At 41.0% G+C, this 10,877-nt stretch overlaps 2 protein-coding genes and 1 long non-coding RNA gene across 7 annotated transcripts in view; 1 reads left to right on the top strand and 2 right to left on the bottom strand.

Moving 5' to 3' along the window:
- The window catches only part of mrnip (MRN complex interacting protein), a 27,414-nt gene that overhangs the window by 11,736 nt on the left and 4,801 nt on the right, over positions 1-10,877 (bottom strand). The window contains exon 2 of one of the 4 annotated variants that reach the window (XM_051420118.1): positions 4,913-5,043. In XM_051420118.1, the coding sequence (XP_051276078.1) occupies positions 4,913-4,987 (75 nt within the window). In that variant the 5' untranslated portion in view covers positions 4,988-5,043. Of the gene's footprint in view, positions 1-4,912; positions 5,044-7,861; positions 8,062-10,877 lie in introns of those variants that run through there. The other 3 variants (XM_051420119.1, XM_051420120.1, XM_051420117.1) reach the window with 3 other exon arrangements.
- Positions 3,321-10,877, top strand: part of LOC127374674 (uncharacterized) — a 12,520-nt gene continuing 4,963 nt past the window's right edge. Inside the window, exon 1 of the long non-coding RNA XR_007887100.1 lies at positions 3,321-4,779. This is a non-coding gene — a long non-coding RNA (uncharacterized LOC127374674). The remainder of the gene's footprint in view (positions 4,780-10,877) is intronic.
- LOC127374467 (TBC1 domain family member 9B) overlaps positions 8,871-10,877 on the bottom strand; it is a 25,544-nt gene continuing 23,537 nt past the window's right edge. For both annotated transcript variants that reach the window (XM_051419804.1, XM_051419803.1), the window contains 2 exons: positions 10,121-10,218; positions 8,871-10,035 (listed from right to left, as the gene is read on the bottom strand). In XM_051419804.1, the coding sequence (XP_051275764.1) occupies positions 9,436-10,035; positions 10,121-10,218 (698 nt within the window). In that variant the 3' untranslated portion in view covers positions 8,871-9,435. The remainder of the gene's footprint in view (positions 10,036-10,120; positions 10,219-10,877) is intronic.

The raw sequence follows: 10,877 nt of genomic DNA, 5'->3' as shown, positions 1-10,877 counted from the left end.
TATATATATATATTAGTTTATTATATATATATATATATATTTTAGATATTACATTATATATATATATTACAATTTATTACTGAAGCACTCGAAACTGCCAAACAGAGACTAACAGCACTGGCCACCCAGTTGAAGAGATACACCAAGGAGGCAGAGGCCAGAAGAATAAACAAGTTGTTCTCCACTGAACCAGCCAAGGTGTACTCTCAGTGGCAGGGACGAAATAACAACAGGCCAGACCCACCAAGAGCTGAGGTGGAAGAATACTAGAAGGCCATATGGGAAAGAGGAAAAGACAGGGAAAAGAGGCATCACACAACCCAGATGCCCAATGGCTAGTGGACCTAAGATCAGACCACAGCAACCTCCCAGAACAAGAACCAGTAACCATCTCAATGGCAGACATCCAAGAAAGAGTGTCAAAGATGAAGAGCTGGACAGCACCAGGCCCCGATATGATCCATGCCTACTGGCTGAAGAAGCTAACAGCACTCCATGAACGCCTAGCAGCACAGATGAACCAGCTGCTAAGGGATGGGTCCCACCCAGAGTGGCTAACCCAGGGTGGTCCTAATCCTGAAGGACCCTAAGAAGGGACCCATCCCATCCAACTACCGCCCAATAACCTGTCTTTCCACAACATGGAAGGCCCTATCAGGTATCATCGCGGCTAAGATGAGTAAGCACGTAGCTCAATACATGAGTGGGGCTCAGAAGGGAATTGGTAGCAACACCAGAGGAGCCAAGCACCAGCTACTGGTCAATAGAGCAGTCGCCCGAGACTGTAAGAGCAGGAAGACCAACCTGTGCACCGCCTGGATAGACTACAAGAAAGCTTACGACTCAATGCCCCACACGTGGATACTGGAATGTCTGGAACTGTATAAGATCAACAGGAACCTAAGGGCCTTCATCCAGAACTCGATGGGAATGTGGAAGACAACCCTAGAAGCCGACTCAAAGCCAATTGCCCAAGTCAACATCAAATGTGGCATATACCAAGGAGATGGGCTATCACCACTGCTGTTCTGCATAGGCCTGAACCCCCTCAGTCAGATCATCACAAAGAGTTGTTACAGGTACCAATTCCAAAGTGGAGCAACAATTAGCCACCTGCTCTACATGGATGACATCAAGCTGTACGCCAGGAATGAGCGAGAAATCGACTTGCTGAACCACACCACCAGGATCTACAGCAACGACATAGAGATGTCATTCGGATTGGACAAGTGCGGCCGGATGGTCTCAAAGACAGGCAAGATGATCAGAACTGAAGGGGTTGACCTATCAGAGGGCAACATAGGTGATATCCAAGACAGCTACAAGTACCCTGGTAGCCCACAGGTTAATGGAAACCATGAGGAAGCCGCAAGGAAGTCAACCACAACCAAATATCTCCAGAGAGTAAGGCAGGTCCTGAAAAGTCAGGTGAATGGCAGGAACAAGATCCAAGCCATCAACATGTACGCACTACCAGTCATCAGATACCCTGCTGGGATCATAAGCTGGCCAAAGGAGGAGATAGAAGCCACAGATATCAAGACAAGAAAGCTCCTCACCTGGTGACTGTTCTAAAGAAAGCGCAGAGAAGTGTGTAAGACAGCAGCTCTGCTTCCTGGTCCCAACTCTGGACTGTCAGGTTTTAGAAATAAACAGCAACTTCATGGTGCCCAGTGCATCAAGCAACAGCTGGTACCATGTAAACACCTTAGCAAGCTCCAAAGACCATCTCAGGTAATAACGGTGTTGCAGTAAGATTGTTCGGATTTTTCCATTATTTAGCCCTCCGAAAAGACTTACCAGGAAGCACACAATGTTATGACTCGTGTTTGTCTTTTATTTTAAATCAAAGGACCACAGGTCATAAACCTGAAATACAAACAAATAATGACAATATATTATTCAAATAATATAATATAATAATAATGTAAATAATGAAATCAAAGAAGCCTGCAACACCATCAAAATGTGGCAAATCTGGCTCAAAACAACATTGACTACATCGCCCAGAATGCCTAGCGCCAGAGGAGCATGCGAACAGCGATTCTCCGCCGTCACTGGTTGCTATGGACGCTGTCACAGGACACAGAACCCATGCCACCACGTGCCTCGTCCAAAGGGTTCACACACGCACAAACGCAACATAACGCGGTACTCCACCATGGATCACCGAACCAAACCACCGCCAGAAACCAGCAGAGCTCCAAACAATCAGCACAACGCAAATGGCTAATAATGATAGCCTAATGCTACAGAGCATCCGGGTCGCCGAGCAACCGAACCTTCCGGGCCAACTAACACCGACACAGTGAGGTAAATGTTCAGTGCTCAAACATATAAGTGACTTAAACATTGTTACTAGTAGGCTGCGTGAGTAGTTAGCAGTTACATACCAACGGGCTGTGTGCTCCTGATGATGGTCTGGGTGAAATGATTACCAGGTGCCATAAGTAAAGTTTCTAATGCAGCTGCGCATGCGCACATAACCTAACATATCTGAGCATTTAAGAAACAAAGAAATCACTCGTTCCCATTTTAATTGAACACATCTTCCCACATAATCCTTTCCTATCTGACCATTATTTAATAACTTTTGAATTCATACTATTAGATTATAAGTCATTAGGCAAAACTTCCTACAGCAGATGTCTATCTGACAGTGCTGTGGCTAAATTTAAGGAGGAGATTCCTTCAGTGTTTAATTCAATGCCATGTCTGAATTTAACAGAGTCCTATAACGACTTTAGTCCCTCTGAAATTGATAATCTTGTCGATAGTGCTACAGGCTCACTACGATCAACATTAGACTCTATCGCTCCTATAAAAAGGAAATTAGTAAAACATAGGAGACTAGCACCCTGGTATAACCACCAAACCCGCCAGTTAAAACAAATAGCCAGGAAATCTGAAAGGAAATGGCGCTCTTCAAAATTATCAGAGTATCTCTCAATTTGGCAAGATAATCTTAAAATTTATAGAAAGGCCCTCCGTAATGCCAGAGGAGCCTATTACTCAGCACTAATAGAAGAAAATAAGAACAACCCTAGGTTCCTCTTCAGCACTGTAGCCAGACTGACAGAGAGTCACAGCTCTATTGAGCCACATATCCCCATAAACTTAAGTAGCAATGACTTCATGAGCTTCTTCCACAATAAAATTATTACTATTAGAGAAAAAATTAATCACCAACTACCATCAACAGTTATCAGTGGCTCTCCAAGTTCAGGGACTTCTGTCAATGTAAACTTAGATATATATTTAGACTGTTTTTCTGCTATCGATCTTGCTATCATTTCTTCATCGAAGCCATCAACCTGTCTATTAGACCCGATCCCAACTTAATCTTTCTTTATTATCAGGATATGTACCACAGTCCTTTAAAGTAGCTGTAATTAAACCCCTTCTTAAAAAGTCCACTCTTGACCCAGGGGTTTTAGCCAACTATAGACCGATTTCTAACCTCCCCTTCCTCTCTAAGATTCTGGAGAAAGTAGTCGCCAAAGAGTTGTGTGACTTTCTACATAACAATAGTTTATTTGAGGATTTTCAGTCAGGATTTAGAGTTCATCATAGCACAGAGACAGCTCTGGTTAAAGTTAATAATGACCTTCTGACTGCTTCTGACAATGGACTTGTCTCTGTACTTGTATTATTAGATCTTAGTGCTGCATTTGACACCATTGACCATAATATTCTTTTACAGAGACTTGAGCATCAAATTGGCATTAAAGGAACCGCACTAAGCTGGTTTAAGTCATATTTATCAGATCGCTCGCAGTTTGTACATGTTAACGATGAATCTTCAATAAATACTACAGTTAGTCATGGAGTTCCACAAGGTTCTGTACTTGGACCAATACTATTTACTTAATATATGCTCCCTTTAGGCAACATTATTAGGAATCACTCCATTAACTTTCACTGTTATGCAGATGATACGCAGTTATATCTATCAATCAAGCCCAATGAAATTAATCAATTATCTAAATTACAAACATGTCTTAAGGACATAAAATCCTCGATGATCTGCAATTTTCTGATGTTAAACTCAGAAAAAAACGAAATTCTTGTTCTTGGCCCCAAAAACCTTAGAGACTCATTGTCTAAAGATATAGTTACTCTAGATGGCATTAACTTGGCCTCTAGCACCACTGTCAGGAATCTTGGAGTTATCTTTGATCAGGATTTGTCATTTAACTCCCACATAAAGCAGACCTCTAGGACCGCCTTCTTTCATTTACGTAATATTAGAAAAATTAGACACATACTATCACAGACAGATGCAGAAAAACTAATCCATGCATTTGTTACTTCAAGGCTGGATTACTGCAACTCTTTATTATCAGGTTGCCCCAATAAGTCCATTAAAACGCTCCAATTAATTCAGAACGCTGCAGCACGAGTACTGACAGGAACTAGAAAAAGAGATCACATCTCTCCTGTACTAGCTTCTCTGCATTGGCTCCCTGTAAAATGTAGAATTGAATTTAAAATCCTCCTCCTCACCAATAAAGCTCTTCATGGTCAGGCCCCTTCGTATCTTAAAGAGCTCATAGTACCCTATTACCCCTCTAGAACACTACGTTCTCTGAATGCTGGGCTACTTGTGGTTCCTATAGTCTCTAAAAGTAGAACAGGAGCCAGAGCCTTCAGTTACCAAGCTCCTCTCCTGTGGAACCAGCTTCCAGTTGTGGTTCGGGAGGCAGACACCCTCACCACATTCAAGAGTAGGCTTAAGACATTCCTCTTTGATAAAGCTTATAGTTAGGGCTGGATCAGGTGAGTCCTGAACCATCCCTTAGTTATGCTGCTATAGGCCTAGACTATCGGGGGATTTCCCATGGTGCACTGAGCTCCTCCCTTCCTCTCTCTTTATGCACGCATTCATGTCCCATTAATGCATGTTACTAACTTCACTTCTTCCCCGGAGTTCTTGTGCTTTCTCGTCTCGCAGGTTCTCATGGATCCTGGTGGAGCCTCCTGCCATGGTCCTGCTTGACTGCCATTGCCAATACTGTTGTTGCTGTGCACCTGTCTGTCTGTCTGTCTGTCTGTCTGTCTCTCTCTCACCCCAACTGGTCGAGACAGACGACCACCCACCTAGAGCCGGAGGATCTGTCCTAGGTTTCTGCCTTTTAACAGGCAGTGTTTCCTTGCCCTTGTCGCCAAGTGCTTGCTCATGGTGGTACTGTTGGGTCTCTGTAATTAATGTTAAAGAGTTCGGTCTAGACCTGCTCTATTTGAAAAGTGTCCTGAGATAACTTCTGTTATGAATTGGCGCTATACAAATAAAATTGAATTGAATTGAATTTGAATTGAAATTTACTAATTTTATACTTTCATGTTCTACTCCTAGCAGGATGATCAGACCCAGCTGAAATTTACTTACAAAATGTAAAACACATTGTTGATGATATGTGTTGACTGTGGTGAGGTGGCGTGTCTGTGGGGTGGCGGGAAATTTTGATGGACCGCCACAAAACACGAATTCGCTAAACTTGACTGTACATTGTCCAATCGGCTCCACACTTCAAATGCTTGATAACAGTCCCGCCCTGAACACGTGTACATGACAATATTCAGACATAGTGATAGCGCCACCTACTGGCAACAGGAAGTAAGCGCTGCGTGGCGATTTGAGCTGATTAACGGCAGATTTTCATGTTGTGGTCCGCACGTGTTACGACGGCACGCGACGCGGCCGCAGCACGCCCCGAGTTGCGTGGAGTGCGAGGTCCCGCCCAACGCTGCTTGCAGCTTTAATTATTATTATTATTATTATTATTATTGTTATTATTTTATTTTCTATTATTGTGTTAAATGTTCCAAATGTAAAGCAATTTGAGCTGCTTTCTGTGTATGAAAGGTGCTATACAAATAAAGCTTATTATACAAATAACGCTTATTATTACTAAGAATTCAACTGTAGTCAGTCAACACTAATGGCAGGCGTATGTGTCAAAGACGACATTTTGACTACTGTTTTGTTTAATGTATGCATGTATTCAACATAACTTAACCCAATAGCTACACTACAGGCTATGTACAGGACATGTACACTGTAGGAATTCTATCATCAATATTATGGTCATTCTGAGAGTGGTTATTAGGCTACTGATAGTCTGTTCACACAATATGGCATAGATTATGATATAAAATTTAGTGCTAAAAGCATGATTGTCAGAAGTGAAAAGAATAAGAAACGTATGTTCCTTGGTTTTATTTATGCAAATTCTCACTCAAAGTAAAATGTAGCCTATTTGTAAAATTTCTAATGATGAAATGAGTGATGATCTATAATCCTGCCTTTGATTTGTGTGTTTCCTAACCCTAGGAATAAAGACTGAATTGAATCCAAGAGATGTTAGGCCTTACTATTACTTTACCAAAGTAAAGAAAAAAAAAAAAAGGCGAGCACATGACTGATTCTCCCATAAATGTTTATTGTGGAGTTGGGTCACAATTTCCCTACAAATTCAGTCGCATTTTAACGATAACGTACCCTGATTTCGGTAAATAATAAAATAAGTAAATATATATTATGTATTTAACATTAACAGTCTTTGTGTGCCATCCCATGATATTCAAAACATGTTCTTAAATATATTTTTTCTATGAGTAGGTCACACCACCACCAGTGACCAGTGCAGGGAACCTGACCCTCCGGGTGTCTGCTCGGAGGGATTGGTGCCGTGGGTCCAGTGCACAAATGTGACAAATGGTTTCACACTATTTGTGTCGGCTGGGAGGAGCTGGACAAAGATGAATTTTGGTGTTTTTGGTGGTTTTAATATGTTTGATAAGTTTGTTATTTAATTTGATTATTCTTTATATATTTATTTTGTATATATATTGTATATATTGCTGTTTTTTGTCCTGTCAAGATGTGTGTCATTTAGTAAAATATTTTTTGTCATATCATTTGTCTTTTGATTAAATAATATAATTGTATGCATGAACATTTATTTGTTATATTATGCTACATACTAACTCTGCACTGAGTCCATTACAGGTAATTGTTATATGAGCATACAGCATATGTGTCTGTAATTGCTAAATTAAATGCATTAGCTTGTATTTTAAATGAGAAGTGTTTAACAAAATATCCAGTAGGTGGCGGTATAGCGGTATAACTGCATAAATTAGAGTTGTTAAAGCATTGTATCTTATTTTGAAGGAGGAAAGTATGATCTCAGATGAGCTGATGTTAGATTGTCAGTCTCAGGAACAACTTAATAATATAATAACACCGGCAGTGTTCAATGTTTACTGTTAGTTTGTCAGTCTCAGGAACAACTTAATAATATAATAACACCAGCAGTGTTCAATGTTTACTGTTAGTTTGTCAGTCTCAGGAACAACTTAATAATATAATAACACCGGCAGTGTTCAATGTTTACTGTTAGTTTGTCAGTCTCAGGAACAACTTAATGATATAATAACACCGGCAGTGTTCAATGTTTACTGTTAGATTGTCAGTCTCAGGAACAACTTAATGATATAATAACACCGGCAGTGTTCAATGTTTACTGTTAGATTGTCAGTCTCAGGAACAACTTAATAATATAATAACACCGGCACTGTTCAATGTTTACAGCGGGCGGACTCACGGCTAAATCACCGGTGTTAGCATCCTTTTACCGACTCTAGTAAAGACCGAGCAAAAGTAAATGTTTAAAACGATACACGGTTAGAAAGGTAAGAAGTTCGTCTTTACTTTAGCACCTTAAAATCAACCGAAACCATTACATGATCATTTAACTTAGTAGTTAAAGGGAATTCATATCGAATATTAGCATGAAAATCGATCTGGTCTGAGTTCCGGTACAGTGTTAGCAGTTAGCCGTTAGCCGTCAGTTACCTGTTGAACCTGGAAGCTCTGACAGCAGAAACACCTGACGACGTGAAACTCCTGAACCATGACGGACTGATAATATCCGTCCTGGTCCTTTCGGGTCCTGGTCCTGGTCCTTTCGGGTCCTGCTCCTCCGGCTGAGTTTTCCCGGGTCTGTTTGAACAACAGTGAAACGTCACAGTGTCACAGCGGCCCCGAGCAGAGCGCCCCCTGCAGGCCGGAGGACGATATGGTTCATTTATTAAACTCGTTATTCATATAAACATATTTAATCTCCTGTTACTGATAAATAATGATTAACATGAAACATATATTATATTTAATGAAATAAAGTCTCACTGCTGTGATGCGTTCACTGTCTCGTTATTAATAAACTCAACCAGCAATCCAAAAGTAACAGCTGGACTTTAATCAGATGATTGAAATAAAACTTTATTAAACTTTTAAACACACAACAGCTGAGCTCTGGAACTATTGTAACTTATATATTATTATTATAATTATAATATTATTTCATTATCATTATTAATATGATCAGCTCTTGTATATAGAAATATTCTTTATACTTAATTCTGTGAACAACTTTATATATATATTTTCTCTTTATATTTACATATATTATTGTCAGTTTTCCATTTATTGCATCTATGGTTATTGTTTGTTTGTTATGCACAAATCTACCACAGTAAATGTGAAATCCTCCTCTGCAATAAATGATTATGATTAATTTCTTGAGCGTCCCAGATGGTCTCCCTACAGTCCCGACCAGGTCTTGTCTCTTCACCCGACAGTTTCTGTCACTCTGCAGCCTCTGAAGATGACCCGCCCTCCAACTGCCGCAGCCAGGAGCCAGGGGTTGACTTAACCTCCGTAACAACAACAACAACGTAATATTGATAAATGTGACTCTATTCATCAAAGGAACCAAAACAATTGTGACAGATTCCGGTCTTTTAAAATCAATACATTTGTTTTCATATGAACTTATAAATCAATAAACACCAACGAGGCAGAATTTCTTTCAGTATTTATTAGACAACAGAATAAAGATCAATAACTGATCAATAAAATGGATCTTAAAAGCAGACTGGTGAATAAACAGACCTGTGACATCATCGTTTCAACAACAGGAAGTAAACGGGTGATGTCATCAGGAACAGGCAGCAGAGACAAACAAACAAACAAGGCTTCAGTGACATCAAAATAAAAGTCTTGTTCAGGTAATACTCATGATTAATAAACAGGTAATGTCTGTACAGAAAGTAAACAACTTTATTTATAGATAACTTCAGTCACTTTATAACGGAGTCCATAAAGTTTGTTTACATTGATCTACTTATTGATTAATGCTTACAACATTAATCTACTTATTGATTAACCTTAACGTTGTTGTTGTTTACCTGCTCACATTTTAAGAAAGCAAAAAGTTTGTTTGTTCAACATATAAAAAAATTAAAAGACGTTTTGGGACTTTGGGGCTTCTGTAGTTCTGTCTGCACACTGTTCACCTGTTCTACCTGTTAGGGGCTGTTAGTGTGGACAAGTGGAGGTGAGTCAGGCAAGACAGGTGGACAGGTGAGTCAGATGGAATGCTGAGTGAGTTCGTGATCAGAGGCGGAGCTTGTCTGACGCTCCACCGCCCGCTGGGCCTTACAGGCTGCCATCTTGCTCTGGATGTCTCTCTTCTTCTCAAAGTAGTCGACGAGCGGCGGCTCGGTCAGCATCGACGCCAGCACCTGCTCGAAGGTGATCGACCAATCAACATCCAGCACGCTTCCCCGCCTCTGCTCCCCGCCGCCAATCAGCACAGTGTCGTCAGCGATGTCCTCGCACTGCAGCGAGCCAGAGCTCACCACCGAGTAAGACGACACTGAAGTGTCGTCTTTGGTTTCCTCGTCGGACGTCTGCGGCGCCGCTGGCTCCAGCTGAGCCTCGGCCAGTGCCCGACACACCTGAGACTCACCTGAAGCCCCTTCACTGAGCCCCTCCTCACTCTGAGGAGTGGGGGATGGGGCCTGAGCATCCTCTGTCTTCTTGCTGCCATTGTTAAACTTCTTGCCAACCTCTCCAATCCGCAGCAGCAGACTTGCTACAGTGGCGATGGAGTGATAGAGCTGCTGCTCCAGAGACTCCTCACTGAACATATTGTACAGAGTCTTACACAGGTCAATGAACTGCTCCTACAGAGAGAAACAGACAGGTCGGTGAACTGCTCCTACAGATAGACAGACAGGTCAATGATCCTGTTCCTGGTCTCGTACTCACCTGGTTCATCCTGGGAAGGTCTTTGATGGTCTCAGTCTTGGGTTCTTTCTCTTTCGCCCACATCCTCAAGTAGTACCTGTAGTCCTTCACCTTCTCCTCTGGAACAGGTCAGAGGTCAGAGAGCAGTGACGCTCTTATATCAGTCTCTACACTGTAAACTGTATACTGTCAACGGTCAACTGGACAATGGTAAATGGTAAATGGACCTGTACTTGTATAGCGCCTTTCTAGTCTTCCGACCACTCAAAGCGCTTTTACACTACGTGCCACTACGTGCCTTTCACACACATTCACTCAGTGATGGCAAAGTCCATCGAACAGAAACTAACATTCATACACATTCACACACCGATGCATGGCATCGGGAGTTCAGTATCTTGCTCAAAGATACTTCGACATGTGGAGCCAGGGATCGAACCCACAACCTTCCGATTAAGGAACAACCCGCTCTGCCTCTGAGCCACAGCCGCCCTCACAATGTATGTCCTATACAGTAAACTATATAATATAAACTGTAAACTGTATAATGTGAACTGTAAACTGTATAATGTAAACTGAATAATGTAAACTGTACACTGTAGTGTGAACTGTATAACGTATAATGTAAATTGTATAATGTACACTGCATAATGTATAATGTAAACTATATAATGTATAATGTAAACAATATTATGTATAATGTAAACTGTATAATGTATAATGTAAACTGTAAACTGTACACTGTATAATGTAAACTGTATAATGTATAGTGTAAACT

This window comes from Dicentrarchus labrax, unplaced genomic scaffold, assembly GCF_905237075.1.
Source record: "Dicentrarchus labrax unplaced genomic scaffold, dlabrax2021, whole genome shotgun sequence".
Lineage (NCBI taxonomy): Eukaryota > Metazoa > Chordata > Actinopteri > Moronidae > Dicentrarchus > Dicentrarchus labrax.
This window is presented reverse-complemented; position numbering and strand designations above follow the sequence as displayed.